This window comes from Ictalurus punctatus, chromosome 10 (genome assembly GCF_001660625.3).
Source record: "Ictalurus punctatus breed USDA103 chromosome 10, Coco_2.0, whole genome shotgun sequence".
Taxonomy (NCBI): domain Eukaryota; kingdom Metazoa; phylum Chordata; class Actinopteri; order Siluriformes; family Ictaluridae; genus Ictalurus; species Ictalurus punctatus.
Genome location: NC_030425.2, coordinates 26,607,459 through 26,627,500, shown reverse-complemented (window position 1 = coordinate 26,627,500; position 20,042 = coordinate 26,607,459). Strand labels below are relative to the sequence as shown.

Here is a 20,042-nt window from a genome sequence, read left to right as displayed (position 1 = left end):
CTAATAATAATAGTAATATAACCATAAGCAGCAATCTGCGGGGTCCAAACACTCCTTGCATATAGCACCCCCACTGGCCAGTTCTTGTCAAGATTCATAGAACAATAAAGAGACCATACGTGAACATACTTACACATATCACATTTTGTGAAGATAGCTCAATGCTAGTTGTGTAACCTACCTGCTGAAAGCCGACTGACAGAAAGCTGACTTTTTTTTTTAGCAGAACGCGCACACCAAATTCAGCTCAATTGGAATTTTGGTTTCTGAGAAACAGCTATTTGAACTTAACGCTGACCCCTATGACCATGAGCAGCACCCCCCCTGCTAGCCAATTTGAGTGAGATTGCATCAGATACTAGGCGGTCCTTCCCTGAACTTCCTATTCAAGTTTTGTCACAATAGCTTAATGGGAAACTTTTCAATTATCTGCTGATATCTGATTGGCCAATGACAGGCATGTTTTTTTCAGTAATTAAGTCATCATGAGAATCCATTACAGATTAGTACATACGTGTCCCATACCAAATTTCAGCTTGATCAGATTTACAGTTCCTCATAAACATCTATCTGATCTTAGCTCTTCTCCCTTTGTATGACCAAACTTGACACATAGCAAAAAATGCTAAACTAACTTTTGCCAACTAGTCCTTGGATGTTTGGCCTAACTTCAGAAATTTGGTGACAATCCTCAATAATTAATATTTGGTGTGATTACTCAATAATTATCAAAAACATATTGACATTTGTAAACAGCAATATCTCACTTCCCTGAGTAATGGGAGGGAGTACTGCTTATGGACAAAGTTAAATGTCTGTATGATTTAGGGTTTGGTTAACACGGTTCGTTTTAAGGCAGAAGAAGAAGAAGAAGAAGAAGGAGAAGAAGAAGAAGAAGAAGTAAATCTTAGTTACAGTAGGGTTCCAGCACCTTTGGTGTTTGGACCCCTAAAAATCCTATCAATTACAACAGGGTTCTAGCACCTTTTGTGCTTGGACCTCTAAATAATAATATTCTCCATGCCATAGAATTGCATGGTATTGAGCACATACCCAGCTAACCATAATCAGTAAATAAGTAAGTAAATTCTAGAAAGTTAACCAAGAATAAGCCAAAATAATGTTTGTGCAATGTTCATCTGCTGCAGTACTAACATGCTTCACCATATAAATACCATGAAGTAGTTACTCACATATTTCCAGTTAGGCAAAAAACATTAGTGTTAGTGTTTTTGCAAGTAAAAAGTGTTGCAGGAATACAGTATGAACTAATGTGATATAAAAACATTCTCTGAACACGCAGATGAAACTTTTGTGAAACCAAATGTTGCTAAAAAAAAAAGTTCAGAAAATGTTCTGCTAGCCTAATATCGTTAACTAGGTATGTCTCAAAAGAAGGTCTTACCATCAGCTAGAATTGATTTAAAATGTTTCCAGGTCGTATATAGGGAAAAAATGGGGGCATGCTGTAATAGGAAAATAATCGATGATGGACTTATGTGCAGGGGGCAGGCATGAAGCAGAGTTACGATTACCACCCGAAGTGAAATATTTTCCAATTATAGCATGTCCTGAATAGATTTCTTCTTATACCACAACAATTTGGGGACAATTACATTCAGTGCTGTAGAACAGTGGTTCTCAACCAGGGAGACACGACCCAAGGCGGAGAGATCGGAAGTGAGGCGCAAATTGTTTTCAAGAAAAAAACACAAGACAGGGCATCATTTGGTAACTCTGTGTATTTTATTGCTTTTCAAATAGAATGTGCATAAATGAAAAACCCCGCGTTCCCTCTCCATTTTCTTTCTCTGATGAGAGGCGGAGCTTAGCTTGCCTTTTATCTCGCTGTCAGTGCAGACCAGTGTTCCCAACTTAGCAACTTCTCAGACCCCTTTAGAGCTTTTTTTTTTTTTTTTTGGAAAAAGAAACTGTCTAGTGACAAATGTATTGACTTTTTGGACAAACCTTAGCAACTTTCCAAATGTCACCAGTATTGTCCTGCAAGCACAAGGTCTTGCTTGCCCACTGCACTCACACATCTCTCTGCGTCTGCTCGGTTCAGTGAGTGGCTGAGAGCCGGAGCAGCACATCCAGGTGACCGCACAGCAATTGACATAGACGTGAATGCAAAAAGAAGCAAGCACAGGTGTCTCTCTGAATGATTTAACAATGCCATGGATAACGAGACGCGCCCTTCATCCCAATTTACATAATTCATATGTGATTATTTTTAGAATGCAAGATGAATATAATGCAACTTGTTTTACAGGTAAAATAACATTACACGTTATTACAGCCTAGTTCTCTTGTTCAAAGTAGTTATAGTGTTCAGAAACATTTTTGATCATTCATGTTCCACACCTGTCCATTTTATAACATTCATAAAAGTTATTTAAAAAATCATAAAGGTTATGAAAAGTAATTTTAAAAAAGTACAAAAACACAAAATCAAAAAAAAAAATCTGTCTATATCTATCTGTCAAAAACAGATTAATTATTATTATTATTAATTCATTGATTTATTTATTTTACCTCAGTGATATTACAGTCAAGACTTTTGTCTTTCTGACTTACAGGTGGCAGAAATATATCTTAAACAAGAAGAAGAAGAAGAAGAAGAAGAAGAAGAAGAAGAAGAAAAAACAGAAAAAGACCATCACATGTGTGGGTTTGGGTATAGCACTTAGAAATACTAGCTAGCTGATGTTACATATTTATTACTTAGAAGTACTAGAAGCTTTTTTGTTTTGTAAATGTATCTATGAAAAATTATTGCTGTTATGACAGGGTTCATACAAGGTGCTTGAAGTGCTTGATTTTGGCTTTTGGAAATTTAAGTACTGGAAAAAGTTATAATAAATAAATAAATAAAACATAATTAGGTCGACTTAATATGATAAAAACTATCAAGGACATTTGACACAGGACTAAGACTAAGAATTGCTGACAAAATTAACACTAATTCACTCCTACAATCAGTATAGTGCCTGTTTCTGGTACGTCCGTGGAAACCAGACAACCTGGATGAAACCCACACAATTAATCAGAATCACAATCAGTCAGGGCTCCAGTGGCGCAATCGGTCAGCGCGCGGTACTTATACAGCAGTACCGGTGAAGCAATGCCGAGGTTGTGAGTTCGAGCCTCACCTGGAGCATGGATTTTAAACACAGCCTCCAAACTTTTATTTTGGCCAGATTATACTGCAATATAAAGAGCACAAATTCTCTTAATTCAATATTAATATAAAGAGCACAACCAGCTCCAGGGTCCCAGGCTCTAACTATACAATTCAGGGTTCTCTGGTTTCCTCCCACCTGCCAAAAACATTCCAGTAGCTGGATTGGTTAAAATAACTTAGGCATGTACGTGTAACTAATGTACATAGAGATATGTAATGTTTGTAAAGGGTTTCAGCTGTCATTTATGAATGAATGAATGAATGAAGGCCTTTTATTGTCACTATACATATGTACAATGAAATTAAGAGCCATTCCTTTTTGTTCCGTGCAAACATATACATTCAATACACAAGAAGAATAAACAGATAATACACAGATAAATAAACAAGATAAATAAACAAAATAAATAAACAAGATATACAATATATGCAAGATATATGCACGATAGATAGATATTAGGGTGGATGGCGGAGGTACTATGAAATGCACAGTTGTGAGGATTCTCAAGTCACTATGGGCTTTTACTATACCACTTTCATTTTTTTATTGCACTGACACCGGCTGTCACTCATATTTTTGTTCATATTCTAAAAAAAGAGTAAGAATGAGAGAGAAGAGTTTGAAGGGGAGAGAGACAGTCAGTTGGGCAGGATGAAAAAAACTATATTAAAATAACTTTGGACCACGTGGTAAAAAAGCGAGGAATGAGAGGGCAGAGGTTCGTGATATGGAAGATAAGGAATAAAGAACAGTTTGTTTTGTGTCACACATAATTCATGAATGTTCCTGACTTGATATTCAATAAAATATATTATTTGGAAGAGACATGAATTGAGTGTAATGTTATTATATAGTATAGAGGTATTTATATGTTTATATTACATTTAACCCCTACCACCCCACTCCCAAAACAAACAACCAACAAACAAACAAACAAACAAACCTCCCCAACTACAGTCCCCCAGTGTATCTGGGCCATTTCCACCACTGACTAGACTAAATTGACCGAAATGTTAAACAATAATAATCTTATGGTCTAAAAATGTCTAAAGTTTCCAGTGACTAAAATTAGACTAAAATACTTCTGGTTTTCTTTGACTAAGACTAAAATGCCCAGACTTTTAGTCAACTAAAACTTGACTAAAAACAGAATAAAATTGATTAAACATGCTAAAAACTATCAAGGATATTTGACACTAAAAATGTAAGACTAAAAATGGCTGACAGAGTTAACACTTTCACAATATATTGCCTGTTTTTGGGGTCTGAGGAAACCAGACAACCTGGATGAAACCCACACAATTCATCAGAATCACAATCAGTCAGGGCTCCAGTGGCGCAATTGGTCAGCGCGCGGTACTTATACAGCAGTACAGGTGAAGCAATGCCGAGGTTGTGAGTTCGAGCCTCATCTGGAGCATAGATTTTAAACACAGCCTCCAAACTTTCAGTGTGTCCTGATTATACTACAATATAAAGAGCCCAAACTCACTTAATGATTACGGATGTATTGTGCTGGATTCCGAGTTTGAAGAATTATATGATCATTAACCACTTTATCCTGGTTCTCTTTGTGGTGGATCCAGAGAACTCTAGGTGTGAGGCAGGGACACACAATAAAACACAATCTTTCACATCTGTGGTGCAATTTTAGCACTCTCAATCTACCTACCTGCATGTTTTTGGCAGGAGAGAGGAAAGCAGTGAACCTAGAGGAAACACATGAAACGCAGCAATGTCTTCTCTGATCATTACGGCGCAATTTACCAATTAAGTTCTTAATTAGGTGTGAACAAATGTGCGAATGACATTAGTCCATTAGTAGCTGGTAAAAAAGCGCAGGGAAATGAGATACAGTTGCTCCGAAGACATGTGGTTCAATAAAGAGAACAATAAATACGCCATACTGACAGTACATATATATATATATGGCTCAGTATAACATAGCTATATATATATATATATATACATAGCTATATATATATATATATATATATATATATATATATATATATATATATAGCTATGTTATACTGAGCCAGTGCAAATTAAACTGTTAGAAATTAGTTTGCCTTAAAACTTCTGTTTTCACCTGTGCAGTGCCACAATGTTACATTGCTGTCAAATTAACTACAGAATACTTAACCTCATTATGGTTATGACCACTTGAATGAAGAGAAGGAAAGATGAGGAACCGGGGAATTGAGCTGTTGTCAAATGTGGTTTATGCAATAGCGCCACCCAGTGTTCAAATCACGAACTTTAAAACCAAAAAAAGTACTCACCACTGAAAAGTCAGACAATTTAATTCATTCAAATTCGTTAAGCTGGGAATGCAACCTGTATGGGATGCCAGTAGTACATAAATACCATACACACACATTCACACACTCATTTATACCTAATCTTATCATAGCCAATCCACATACTGACATGTTTTTGGGAGATAGGAAGAAACCTGAGAACCCAGAGGAAATCTACACAGTGCAGTAACAATCTCAATCCAAAAACAATCTCAATCTATATAAGAAGAATCAGCTGTTCAAGAAGAGTTAATCATTTGAAATTGACACTTTTTTTCGCTTATGGGTACTTAAACATTCCAGGCTATCTTTAAATGTCAGGACTATTTCGAATTTAGCGCTGGATCGTAGTTTCGACACTCATGGCAGATTTCTAGCAACATATTTCTGCTATTGGACATGTTGGTTTAATTCTTAAATATCATGAATTTTGACAACAGTTAATAGTCAAGAGAGAACACATTCACTTGCTTTATTCTTCATTTTTGCCCATCCACGATAACAGTTTCACATTTATATAAAATATTCTTAGGGTCTTTATCTGTATTTGTGTATACAAAATGTTATTCACAGCAATGAAAAATTATACTTGACAGAAAAAATATAAACACAACCATTAATTTATTCTCTAGTGCATAATTAGTGTTTAGTGCAAATTTTATATTTAGTGCAGTAATAACATGCTCCAAAATAGAAATGTTGATTTTTGTTATAGCTGCAAAACACTCTTTCTCTCTCTCTCTCTCTCTCTCTCTCTCTCTCTCTCTATATATATATATATATATATATATATATATAATATATTTATATATATATATTTATATATTTATATATTTATATATACATATACATATTTACTTATTAGTCACTCATGTTTCTAGATGACATTAGGATGTGAATTATGGCCGTTTTTTCAGCATTTTTATCACAGATAGAAGAATCTCAGTACCCTGCCATATGAGGACACCAGTGAATTGGGTTTGTAAGGCATTGCACCTCATCATAACTAAGAAAAGCTTGAATATGTTTGGGTGATTCCGTATAGCCCTCAATTAAAAAAATAAATAATAATTTTTCAACATTGAATCTAAGAAAACATTTAAAAATGTGTTAGCCCATCTCAGGCAACAATGTGATTTTTATAAGGTTTATAAAGCTGTCAGTGGCTCATTTTCTGCTTAAATAATTAACAGGGTTGAGTTTTTAAGCACAGGATTAGCAAATACACAAAATATGGTTAGCATAACATATCAATGATTTCTAATCCATCCATCCATTCATTTCCACGCCATTTATCGTACATAGGTTCACAGGGAGCCTGAAGCCTAGCCCGGGGAACTTGGGGCACAAGGCGGGGGCACAATCGCACACACATTCACACAATACAGACAATTTGGAAATCAATCAGCCTACAACTCATGCCTTTAGAATGGGCGAGGAAACCAGAGTACCCGGAGGACACCCTTAAAGCACAGGGTGAACATGCAAACTCTACACACACAGGGCGGAGGCAGGATTTGAACCCCCAGCCCCGGAGGTCGTAACCACTAAGCCTCCCATGAGTTCTAATGATTATATAATAATTTACTTTCAGTCTGTAATTTGGGTAAGCGAGTTTTACTTTTAAGTAACTCTGTCAGTCAGTGTCAAATTATAGTTGAAAATACAGGAAAGAGAATGAGAGAATGAACTTTTCTTCTTTCTATGATCCGCAGGAAATTTGTATTATGCAACCTGAACATGTGACTTATGGAATATTCCAAATATTTTGTAGGGGTGAATGTGTTCAGGTAACAGAGTTGAGTGAATTAACTAAAATGTGCACCCTATAATGGACGGCTCGTGGAAAAGGCACGAGATATTGAATGGATTCACACATTAATGGAAAATAATAATGTTTGCTGAAGTATTGTGATATATTTCAAGATAAAAGTGTACCTATATTGGGCTAGGATAGGAAGGATCATTTTTTTAAAATAGGTTTTATAAATGTCCTTTCACCTTTGCATACATAATTGTAAATGTAACATCAGTGGGAAATGACTGGCACCCAAATCATGGAATCACCTTGTTATCAGCTTAGGAAAGACTGATTTAAGTCTTATTGGGATGTACTTCACTGAGCCCTCTTGGCACTCACTGGTCTGTTTTATCTGGGTCTGGTGGCTCTCGGTGGTCAGAAACGTTTTCCTTCTGCTTGTCAAAGTCCTGGATGTTCATCATAGTCAGCTCACTCAGTTCCATATCACTGGTTTTAAGTGCCAGAGAAGACGATTCTTCATTCTCTTCTTCGTGTTTAAGTCCTATGTCGTCAGGAATGATCTCCACTTCGATGTCTGAGGAATCCTCGCTCTCCTTAAACCACACCATCTTCTGCCCGTCCTTCCTTCTCTCTTTAGTTAGGATGGATCTGACTTGGTCTTTAGCGCCTTGGGCTTTGGGGTGGAGAGCTGGACTACTGCGGTGCACATGGTTCGAGTGGACTCGCATACCACAGGAATTGCAGTATTTTTGCCTCTCACGTGGTGTCACTCTCATTCTCCATTTCGGAGCCGCGTCCTGATTCTTGCCTCTCTTATCTGCTCTCCTCATCGCCAACCTGCTCATGCCTGCTTCGTTCAGGAAACCGTCATTGGTGAACTGCATGCTGTCTCTTGGCCGTAACCCGTCAGTGGACTGAGTATGCTGCAAGCATGGACCTAAACACTGAATGGGGTGTCAGATCAATGCTACTTTTTTTTCCATTACACCTAAATCTAAACATACAATTAAGAATATCGTTTATTTATTTTAGAACTCATGGTGATGCCATTGTCTCTATAATATAAGCATTCAGAGCTGGACTCACACAGCGATGATGAGAAGATGCTGACCTCTGATAACTTGAGCGTGTCTGGATTCCTTTTCTTCAGACGGGAGATGAGATAGCCAATCACGATGAGGCAGAGAACCAACAAGGCGGCCATTACGAAGCCCAGCAAGGCCATATCTCCAGCACGGTATCCCTCTGAGGGCGACTGGACTCCCACGGCTGTAATGGAGAACGGAGGAGCATTGAAATGCATGGAATAGCAACGAGACCTCCGAATGACTATTGCCGAAATAATAACAGCCACAGAGGAAAGCACTCACGTGGTAGGACAACCACGGACAGAGCCGCCGTCCCCGACTCACCAGTTGATACATCGACAGCTCGAACCTGCAAGCAACAAAATTCTTATTATTTATATGCTCGTATAACAACTATATGAGGACGTAGAAGTTTGCAGAAGACTGTGTACTTACCTGTAAAGCAAAAGAGTCGGTCCGAACAGGTTTTTTCAGAAGCACAAATCCGTCTGTGGTTATGTTGACATAACTGCTGTACTGTACTTCATATCGTACATCAGGATTTATTCCCTGTTCATGCAAGCACATTCAGAGATCAATTCGCATAATATTCTGCAAGTCAAGAGATGCAATTTATTTTGCTGTGCATTTACATGAATATTACACTATAACCTACATTTGCAAAGTCATCATCCCTGGCTCTGACTCTGAAAGGTCTATTTGAAGTCCTGTCCCTGAGCACCATGTTCTCAGGGCCTGAGTTGCTGTAAACATACGCCTCATAGCGCTCCCTCTCGAATTTTGGTGGGTTCCTGCTCTTTTTCATTACCTCAATGTTGACTGAAGTGGAAGCGAACTGGTCACGGTTTGACACCTGGGAAGCCTGGACGAAACACCACAGGTATTACACTGAAGTACAATATATTTTACTCAAACTGCCCCTTGATGTGTATTCCCTCCTTGCTTTCAGTGTTCCAGGATAGGCTTTGGATCCACAGCAACCCTGACCATAAATATAAAAGCTAATAAAGCTGTTACGGAAGATGAATAAATATACAGCTTTCCAAATTCCCAATTTCACTTTCTGCCTTTTCACACTTTTACACTGTAAAAGACTAAACCACTTCACGCTCAATAAAAAAAATTGTCAGCATTAATCATCACCAGCTAGCTTATGTATGGTTAGGCGAGCGATGGTGTTCTCACAAATTGAATGCGGACCGTACGGATTGTGTTCACCTGCCGTGTCAGAACTTCTATACCATATAACAAACATGTTATACATGTTAAACCTACCATATAACAAGAGCACAATTGGGAACATTTGGGAAATGACGCACATCTCTGAAGGTGAAGCTCAGAATAATTCAGAGGACACACTTGTCTACTAATTTCAGTAATTGTTGATGTATCAGAAAAGTAAGTTAATGTTATGCATACTTATATTGATCGCTTCTTCTTTATAGCAGTGCTATAATGTACTGTAGGTACCAACATCTGGCTAGTTAACTGATAACAAACTAGCTTTCATTTGAAACCGGTAGAAACAAATGGGATTTTAATTTGTAAGCTTTATTTTATAACCGCAAAACAATCAAAACGAATTTATTAATCATTTTAGCTAATTTAGATCGATAGCTAGATAGCTACAGAACTAGATTAGCACACAGGATATCTGTTTTAATTCTGTTTCCATGTACCACATTATCCTTTAATCATTTGCATATGGTACCATATTAGGTTGAACCTGTGGAATTTGTGACATCAGAAACGGAACAAATTTTTAACGCTCTCCAGATCAAGAGTTTTACATGGAAAAATGCTAATGTAATAATGACAAATTTGCCCATTTCTATTAGACAATGCAAATTGTATTATTTTGTATATAATAATAATAATAATAATAATAATAATAATAATAATAATAATAATAATAATAATAATAATAATAGAATGTTATTATATCATATCATGCAAAATCAGCAGACTGAAACATGGCCACTTACCAAAACTGTGAGAGATACTGGGCCTGCGATATCCGCTGGTTTTAGCATGGTTATGTTTCCAGTGTTTTCATCTATTTGAAATATGTTGTCTTCATTTCCTAAAAAATGCAACAGTACAAAACAATTACTGTGTACACTGCCAACCAAGAAAGTTCAACTGGATTAAGATACATATATGTGTAAAAAGAATGATCCTATATATATATATTTTTTTTACCTCTAACAATTTTATAGCTAATCTCTTCATTTCTGCTTTTGTCTCCGTCTCTTGCGTAGATCGGACCTGGATTCAACTGTAGTGGTCCCTCCTAAAAGCGATTATTAGATTAGATTATTTTAGATGTTTTTGGAAGACACAAAATGCTACAAAACTAATTTATATATATAATTTTTCATATATGAGTTGTTATTATCGAAATGACAAAATATTAGAACCGTGTACATTAATATAAACCTGTGATTTGAATTACAACTCGTACTGCTCTTATAGGAAATTAATCTACGCCTTCTGACCAATCACAATCGATCGCAGTGGTATAAAAACCTTTACAATTTATCTTAAGAGACACAACATATTGTAAACATTTTTATTAGGTCATTATGTATAATGTATACCATAACATGCCTAAAGTTATGTCAGGCTTTAATCTTAGAGTTGGGGGTAAAAGTTTGTACGCCCTTAGGATAAAAGAAGATAAAGAAATTAAATTTATAGCAACAAGTCCTTTAATGGTTATATAGTGTATGTTAAGGTGTCCTATGTTTTTCATATCCCCTGAACAGCTTTTGGATCCTTACAGTAATATTCACCTCATGCTCTGTTTCTTTATATTATTTTTCTTTTGGTTGCTATAACTGTGCCTGATGTAATTTATTAAATCAGATCTGGAGACTGAGAGGGTTACAGCAAAATGTTTAGTTCAAACTACTTTTCTGTTGCTTTTGTCTTTTTTGTAGATAAATTATAAAATATGTTTACCTGTCTTTCTGTTAAGTTGACTCGGCCCTTATACCCAACACTCAGGCAGATTTTGGCAGAACCGATACTTATTCTCGTGCATGGCTGGAACCAGGGCGGACGGTTGTCAATGTCTTTTATGTTGATTATAATCGTCGTGGTGGCTTTGAAGGAGATTTGGCCTGGTGGTGAAAACGGTGGCGTATCCTGTAAAAATAAATAAATAAATAAATAAATAAATAAGAGCACAGTTTATTAGGTTAGCTAAATGTAAGTGTATGAGGATGTCAGCGATGGAGTATTAGAAAACATGTGCATTCTTCCATTGCTCTTAATAATCCATGCTTATTTCGGTCTTCGATCTATTTTGTCCTTGCATACCTGCACATATAAGGTCAATGTCACCTGCTGGATGACGTCAAAATCCAAAGTCTTGTTGACGAGAATATTTGGCTTGTACATGTTCTCCAGCCGGAAATATGGGTTCTGCAAAAACAGGCAGGTTCCATAAATCATTCCTGCATTAAGATCAGAGAAAGACAATAATACAACATAACCTAGTTAACCGCCTACCAGAGCAGGTTCCAAGGCGTAATATAAAACGCCTGAATCATCATCTTTCGCTTCAATCTGGGCCACGCTGGCGTTAATAGGTGTGAGCTGTGAACGAAGATGAAAAATTCTCCTCACTGACCTCATGCATAGACATTTTGTAGGGCAGTGAACATTAATGTGTAATGTACGTCCCTATAAGTAATGATGTCTCACTTGTCTTGTTATAAATGGAAAATCTGGAAAAGTGAATAATTATAGTCCTCGGTTGGCTTTATCGAGAGACGAAAAGTTCTCACCTCATTAACATCTAGAATGTATTTACTCTGGGCAAATGAAGGAGGGTTGTCGTTGATGTTTTCGACTTGAACAAGCACGGACAAAGTAATCTGTGGATTTAAGCAAATAAATGGGATTGGCTATACTTGAAAACAGATGTTGGGGGGAGAAAAGTGCTGCAAATAGAACAAGCCCTGAAATAGTGATTCAAGCTGTTCCTTTTGCTAAATTCATTAGCACAGAATTAATAGTGTTGAGACACTTACACTTTTGGATCCTGTTTTATTGCAGCGGATTTGAACTGTGAGCGCCTCAGGATTTAACAGAGTCTGAAAAAGGAAATTAACACGTCAACGTTAACGTCATCAGCAGTCGCACAACTGCTTCAGGTTTGCTGTTAATTTATTCAGAGTAGCTCAAGATTTTTTTTTTTTTTTTCCCTGTAGCCTGAAGCGCTGTTATCAGACCAAGAGGTCGTGCTTGGAAGGGTGGAACGATTTCAAGAAATGTCCTGGGAACTGTGACCTTATCGCAAAAGTGGGTGTAATATCAGATGCGCAGAATTCTCAAAGTCAACACGTTTCTCGTTGCCACTGTTTAAAAAGAGGAGAGGGCGGTTACAACAATTTGGCAAAGACATATTAAAGGAACCATACTTCAAAGTCCAGGCGTTTCTTCACAATCAGATCCAATCCCCTCAGGTCAAAAGCATTGTCTGGGTTCTCGGTGAGAGTCAGTGTGACGTTCTTTGTTGTTGTGTTAATATGGACAACAACGGCATCGATTGTGTTGTTCTCTTTAATAGTCACAGGGTCTGAGGGAACTGAACAAACTGAAGAGAGAAGGCAAATATCATCATGCTTAATGAACCACGACCCGGCCTACGAATAAACAATGAAAATAAACCGCACAACTTTTTTATTTTTATTTATTTATTTTGTAAAATTTTTAACAGAATTGATTCGGGATTTGAATATTATTGAGTGTAAATACACAATGTTGTGATGTCTAAGGGGAGAAAAATTAGCTGACCGTTTTTATTCATTCGTTTATTTATTTATTTATTACATCCAGTTTAACAAGACATCCAGAAATCAGAAAGCAGATACAGCCATGTATTATTTGTTAAAATACACCACACTGATATGATCCTAGCCATCACAAACAAGCATTATACGGGCTACGCCAACACGTCAAGTGGTTCGAAATCTAAAACAAGCCGTACTTACTTTTTTCAGCAAGGCAGGATTTGTGAAGGAGGAACACTATCATGCAACTGAAGGCGGTGTTTAGGGATTTTAGCTTATATTTCCTTTCCATGTCCCAATATGTGATGAACACAAATAAGTATGGAGGACTAGAGGGGACCGTGGCACCAGCTGGTACTTCTTCAAATAAAGCACTGACTGTGTTAGAGGATGAGTGGGAGTCAACTCCCGTCGCAATGTTTGTGACTTCATCTTACGGTCATATATTGCCTAAAGAGCTTGCCAACAGTCGGACTGCTCCCTCCTACAAAAAATACTTGCATCTGCTTTTGAGGGGAGCATTTTGTTGTATTAGTGCTCAGCATAGCAAGAGCGCAAGAATGTGCCTGCAGAAAAGAAGGATTTGGACCATGTTGTTTTTGTGAGAAACACACGAGATTTGTCCCACTTTGCAGATAATAAAGATTCAGGCTGCTCTAGAAAACGCAGTAGACTGCTTTTCAGAATGTAGAAATGTAGGCCTAGTCATAGACCTGAACAGAAATCTAATTCAAATATTTCATAGATATTAAACCACAGCGCTGCTGAATTCTCAAATCTGATTGGTGTTGATTCATTTTCTTTAACAGCAGTGCTGACTGTAGTGTAGCCACAAATCACAGGTTTTTAATGAGTGCACTTGTTTTAATACAATAGTGTTTCCAATATGTCAGAAACTAGTAGTCGATTATCTATTACAAATCATTTATTGGGTAAAATACAAACAAAACAAATCAAACTGTGAAAACAAGAGCCGTGAAGATGAACTATGGGTACGAGGCAAGAGACGGCGTGAGAGTGGTGAGACACAGACAAATGAGAAATTAAATAGTGGTGCTAATGTGGCATAATGAGACTCAGGTGAGGGAGCGTGTGGCCGTGCAGGGGCTGATGGGTATTGTAGTTCTGCGCCATTAGGAGCTACCGTGACACTACAGTAACTACTAATTCAAAGGGATCTACACTATATGGTGCATGATCTATTACTTAATCTAAGGAGGCATTTATTTATTTAACCATTTCTGCCACTGTCATGTATTGGAATTCACATCTTTAAAAGTTAAAATAGTAACATCACATAGGCGGGATGCATGACGCTAGACAGCTATCGTTGAGGAGAAGTATAAAAGGGTGGAGTTGTTTGTGGAGTGATTACTCATTTGCTTGACTGAACTGATTCAGGCTGGCGAGCTTAATTAGGAAATTAGGGCTATACAGTGAGCACAGGCTACAACTGCCACGTTTATTATTAAGAGTATAGGCCATATAGTGGTGAATGGAATCTACATCTTTCTTCATGTGTGAACAAGAATTAAAAAAAAACAAACAACAACAACAAAAAAACATTGCCCTCTGGGTAGCCTTGTCATTTTATCAAGTTCTCCTTCTGTACCCATCAGAGCTCATCAAGAGATTCAATCATGACTCGCTCTGGTGTTATACTGTACATGCTTGGAGACAAGCAGAGTCTCATGAAGTGGCACTGCCTCACTCGACCCCCTCCACCCCTCACCCTGCTGCTGTGTGTGGGAACAACGGATACACACATACACATGAAACACACACATTGTGCACCCATGTAGATGCCTGCTAACGTCATGTGATCGAAAGCGCTCGGCACAGCTGGTCTGCATGCTGCATTGTTTCGTAAGATTGAAACACTGTTGACGCTTTGCCGAGGAATAATCCCTCGCGAATCCGATCGGTCCATAGGTGTCGATTATTTTTCTATAACAGCAACTCAGACAGTAGTGCTATCTGCAAGGGAAATTGTAAGTTCATATTAATGCTCTCTTTCTAATATGGTGTCATTCCTCGAGTAAAAACTTACACAGAGACTTGCTCCATGTCATTGAATCTAATAATAAACAGATCAAAAATGTCTCGTTCTTTAACATTTATTTGTTGATACGGTGTAGCTTTCTAAAAGGAGATGTTTGTTTTAAATTTATGGAAGAAGTCTCCAATGTCAGCACTTTGTAACCACCAGAGGTAAAGCTGTAACTTTAGGTTTTGCGCTACAGGAAAGTCTCAGGACAGAGTATGTTGTGTGTTGTTTTGTGGTTTCTGTGCACATCCAGGGTTGGAGGTTTGAATTCCACCTCCGCCCTGTGTACACCATGTTCTCCCCGTGCTTCGGGGGTATCCTCCAGGTAGTCCGGTTTCCTCCCTCAGTGCAGAGACCTGCGTGGTAGGCTGATCGGCATTTCCAAATTGTCCGTAGTGTCTGAATAGATGTGTGATTGTGCCCTGTGATGTGCTGGCCCCACATCCCGGGTGTCCCCTGCCTCGTGCCCTGAACTCCCTGGGATAGGCGTTAGGCTCCCCCATGACCCTGTGTAGGATAAGCGGTATAGGAAATGGATGGATAGAAGATGTAGGCCCATTTTGTCTTTCAAGAGAGAGAACAAAAAGTGAGTCTGGTGAGGGTACGACCGTCTATAGCTGTATGAAAAAATTAACTACCTTGTCTTGGTGACATTCCACAGTATTAAATATAACCATAAACAGATTTTTTTTTTAAAAAAAGTACAATGTGTCATTGCTTATTACCAAAAATGGTTATCATTGGTTGTCATGTTGTGCTTTATTCCTTGCTCAGCCCAGTTCCAGGTAATACAGAATGTATCAGTACATATTCAACAGGTTTGAAAAATAACGTTGCACTATTCTAAAAAACAACACCTTAATAATATGTATATAATATGTATTAGTGTATAAGTAAAAATGTTGCATCAGCATTGTAGGAACCTTTTATAAATGTTATGTAAACATATTCTCACATCTCACATACCTGACAGAATGAAATATGAACATAATATGAATCAGAATAAAGAGGAGTCATTGTTAGAGAAAAACTGTTCAGGGATTCATTAAGGCATATGGGAGTCGGGCCTGAATGAGTCAGGAAGCTCTGAGTTACTGTAGATAGGAGCTTTGGAACATGTGCTTTAATTCAGAGATTATAGGTTTATCTAAGAAGGTCAGGAGTTCTAGTATCGTCTTTGCATTGAAGACCTTTGTGCTGAGACGAAACTGCAGTTTTTATTTACAACAAGAGATGGCAGTATTGTGCAGGTGAAGAAGAGACACGTTGCACTTTCCTGATTTATTCATATTATCATATAGGGTGAAATACACTCACCATCCACTTAATTAGGAACACCTGTAACACAACGCTTATTCGTGTAATAATCCAATCAGCCAATCACGTGGCAGCAGCGCAACGCATGCAATCATTCAGATACAGGTCAAGAGCTTCAGTTAATGTTTACATCATACAGTATATGGTCCTTTTCTGTTCTCCCTCTACATTCGATCTCTTGGTGAGGTCATATCCTCACAAGGGTTTTCATACCACTGCCATGCAGATGACCCTCCGTCAAACACTCAGATCTCAGCACGTCTGGCAGACATCTCATCATGGATGAGCTCATGAGTTGAAACTTAATCCCAGCAAAACTGAACTGCTGCTCATCTGAGGTGATTCATCTCTATGTCAGGATCTTGTGATCTCCCAGGGCAACTTGCAGATCTCACCTTGGGTGGCTGTGGTTCAGGTGGTAGAGCGGGTTGCCCACTAATCATAGGGTTGGCGGTTTAATTCCCGGCCCACATGACTCCACATGCCGAAGTGTCCTTGGGCAAGACACTGAACCCCAATTTGCCATAACGCCATCTAACACTGGTGTATGGGTGAATGAGAACCAGTGTAAAGTGTTTTGTAGAACTTCTAAGGTTAAAAAAGCGCTATATAAGTGTGCAGACCATTTTCCATTTACCTTCAGTCACTGCACACAACCTTGGGGTAACCATGGACAATCAGCTGTCCTTTCCTCTCACATTGCTAATTCAGATTTCTCCTTTAGAACATCAGAAGGATTCGTCCATTCATTTCTATCCACACAGGACATTCAGGTGCTTGTTCAGTCCCTCGTCATTTCAAGACTGGACTACCGCAACTCACTCCTGGCAGGTCTGTCTCTGAGCTCCATTCAACCTTTGTAACTGATCCAGCTACAAGACTTGTTTTTAACCTTCCTAAGTTCCCCTACAGCACCCCATTGATACGCTTAATCTACTTGCTTCCTGTAGCTGTCTGCATCAGATGTAAAACACTGATGCTTGCGTACAAAGCCAAAAATGGACCAGCAAACACCTTCCTGATAGCTCTTATCACACTCCGCACCGCACCACGCTCCCTTCAGTCTTCTAGCACTGCTCGATGGATCCCACCATCTATCTTCTTCTCAGTTCTGGCACCTAGGTGGTGAAATGATCTTCCCTTAGATGTTCGAACAGCAGAGTAAAAAATAAATACCTACCACTTACAGAAGAATTATAATTAGAACTTTATTTGTAAAAAATCGTGTTGTCTGTGTGCTTTTCTTACTAAGCTACCTCCGTAACAGAGTTTTTTAGACTATGACCTAGAGAACCAGTATCAGGATGTATTTACTGATAGAGACTTCAAAGCACTTCTTTAAGTCACTTGGATAAGGGATTCTGCCAAATGCCATCACTGTAAATGTAAATGTAAATTAACATCAGGCATCAATCAGACATCATTTAAGGTTCAATGTGTTGTGCATTCTGAGATGCTTTTCTGCTCACTACGGCCATAATGACTGCTTATTTGAGTTACTGTAGCCAGTCTGGCCATTCTCCTCGGACCTGTCTCATCAACAAGGCGTTTCTGCCCAAAGAACCGCCACTCACTGGGTCTTTTTTAAAATTTTTCGCAGCATTCTGTGTAAACTCCATACACTGTTGTCAATGAAAATTCCAGGAGATCAGCAGTTTCTAAAATACTCAAACTAGCCTGTCTGACACTAACAACCATGTCAAGACCAAAGTCACTGAGATTATATTTTACCCCTGCTCTGATGTTTGATGAAAACATTAACTGAAGCGCTTGACCTGTATTTGCATGATTTTTGCATTGTGCTTGAATGGATAATTGCATGAATGAGCTAATAAAGTGGACAGTGAGTGTATATACAGGATATACAGTAAGTAGACTGACACTGCAAAGTCTCTGTTATGTCCTTGAGCAAAATCCTTAATGTTTACTAATGTTTAATGACATACTATTTTTAAATACTTGCCACTTTTTATATTTGCATGAAGCATACTGAATAATAGACAAAATTAAAAATGGCTAAGTAAAGATTATTAAACAGCCCCCTTAGTGTCCCCAAGGTATGAACCGCTGGATTAGATGGTTGGATGGAGTCAAGCAAGGCCAACTACTAAAGATAAAAAAAAAAAAATGCTATTAATCCTTTAAATAGTAAACACAAAAAAGAGTGCTTTTCCAGTGCAGCTGGATTTTTTTCTTTTCTTTCCAACAACTGCAACACAACACAATCCAATCTAACTAAGTCCTGTCCTCTGTTGCAGTGGGCGGCCGTGGCTCAGGTGGTAAAGCGGATTGTCTGGTAGGGTTGGCGGTTCGATTCCCGGCCCACGTGACTCCACATGCTTTGGGCAAGACACTGAACCCCAAGTTGCTCCTGATGGCAAGTTAGCGCTTAGCATGGCAGCTCTGCTACCATTGGTGTGTGTGTGTGTGTGTGTGAATGGGTGAATGAGACACAGTGTAAAGTGTGTTGGAACCACTAAGGTTAAAAAAAGCGCTATATAAGTGCAGACCATTTTCCATTTGCTGTACTTACAGTATATAGTGTTCTGGCTCCGCCCATAGACACTCCCACTCTCACAGGTACTAGAACTGCGATGGGGCATGCAGTTATAGGAAAATAGTCAACGACTGGGTGGTGTGATGTACTGTGATGCAAAACAAGGTCACTGTTTTATTCTTCTTATAATGCACAAATTGGCAAATCTAAAAAAAAAAAAATTATTTAATAAAGAATTACACATACTTTTAGACAAAAAAATGCATCAAGTGTGAATATCTGTTTTGAGCACTTTCCTCGTGCCAGAAAAGCTAAAGGAACAGCTTTACTTCAGTGACAGTGACTACAGTCTTACTTTATAAATGTTTGTAAAGGTTTATAAACGTCTCCTTAGCACGTTTGCCTCACACCTCCAAGGTCGGGGGTTCGATTCCCACCGTAGCCCTGTGTGTGTGCGGAGTTTCATGTGCTCCCTGTGTTTCCTCCAGGTACTCCGGTTTCCTCCCCATGACATGCACGGTAGGCTGATCGGCATGTCCAAAGTGTCCGTAGGGTATGAATGGGTGTGTGAGTGTGTATGTGAGTGTACCCTGCGATGGATTGGCACCCTGTCCAGGGTGTACCCCGCCTTGTGCCCGATGCTCCCTGGGATAGGCTCCAGGTTTCCTCGTGACCCTGAAGGAAGGATAAGCGGTGTAGAAGATGGGTGGATGGACATAAAATGAAAGATGACTCCATTTTGAGGTTCTTTCAGGATCTCACAAGCCTGGGAAGAAAATAATCAACTTGCAATTCAAAGCTTCTAAGAAAAATTGGTGTAGCACTCAGAAATCTTGATCCTCTCGCTGCTTTGTAGGGAGCCGTTTGTATTGTTGCCAGTCTATGTAGCTCTACGAGCTCAACATTAATCTGGTGGTGGAATTAGTCTGGAAGTGAGGTTTGCTACCATATTTGGGTGTGCAGCCAATATCTGAACAAACCCAGTGTAAGAGAGGAACAGCCACGTATATTTGTTCCTCCTATTCACCTCAAACACAAGGT

The 20,042-nt window shown here is 38.6% G+C and overlaps 2 protein-coding genes and 2 non-coding genes across 5 annotated transcripts in view; 3 read left to right on the top strand and 1 right to left on the bottom strand.

Annotated features, from left to right (window-relative positions):
- Positions 1-2,671, top strand: part of LOC108271194 (fucolectin) — a 5,652-nt gene extending 2,981 nt beyond the window's left edge. Inside the window, exon 8 of the mRNA XM_017478569.3 lies at positions 2,580-2,671. The gene's annotated coding sequence lies outside the window, so the exon portion shown is untranslated. The remainder of the gene's footprint in view (positions 1-2,579) is intronic.
- A 396-nt stretch (positions 2,672-3,067) lies between these two features.
- On the top strand, positions 3,068-3,160 carry trnai-uau (transfer RNA isoleucine (anticodon UAU)). The gene is given in 2 exon segments: positions 3,068-3,105; positions 3,125-3,160. It is a non-coding gene; the product is annotated as a tRNA-Ile (tRNA).
- A 1,352-nt stretch (positions 3,161-4,512) lies between these two features.
- On the top strand, positions 4,513-4,605 carry trnai-uau (transfer RNA isoleucine (anticodon UAU)). Its single transcript is given in 2 exon segments — positions 4,513-4,550; positions 4,570-4,605. It is a non-coding gene; the product is annotated as a tRNA-Ile (tRNA).
- A 1,712-nt stretch (positions 4,606-6,317) lies between these two features.
- cdhr5a (cadherin-related family member 5a) lies at positions 6,318-13,510 on the bottom strand. Of its 2 annotated transcripts, none has more exons than XM_017477369.3 (14): positions 13,342-13,510; positions 12,769-12,944; positions 12,379-12,441; positions 12,133-12,222; positions 11,855-11,941; positions 11,663-11,767; positions 11,303-11,488; positions 10,541-10,631; positions 10,324-10,421; positions 8,994-9,200; positions 8,774-8,887; positions 8,621-8,687; positions 8,362-8,519; positions 6,318-8,194 (listed from the first exon to the last, which is right to left on the bottom strand). In XM_017477369.3, the coding sequence occupies exons 1-14, from the start codon at positions 13,430-13,432 to the stop codon at positions 7,625-7,627; spliced, it is 2,103 nt and encodes a 700-aa protein (XP_017332858.1). In that variant the 5' UTR covers positions 13,433-13,510; the 3' UTR covers positions 6,318-7,624. The 2 variants fall into 2 exon arrangements, with proteins under 2 accessions (XP_017332858.1, XP_017332859.1); XM_017477370.3 differs by having other exon boundaries at positions 6,318-8,173.
- Positions 13,511-20,042: the final 6,532 nt, after the last annotated feature.

Excerpts from the sequence above, each read along its gene's own strand:
- cdhr5a (XM_017477369.3), bottom strand. The coding sequence starts at position 13,432 with ATGGAAAGGAAATATAAGCTAAAATCCCTAAACACCGCCTTCAGTTGC. Across the intron at positions 10,422-10,540 it reads TAGCTATAAAATTGTTAGAG|GAAATGAAGACAACATATTT; the intron begins GTAAAAAAAATA and ends TGCATTTTTTAG. Across the intron at positions 8,888-8,993 it reads GGGATGATGACTTTGCAAAT|GGAATAAATCCTGATGTACG; the intron begins GTAGGTTATAGT and ends TTGCATGAACAG.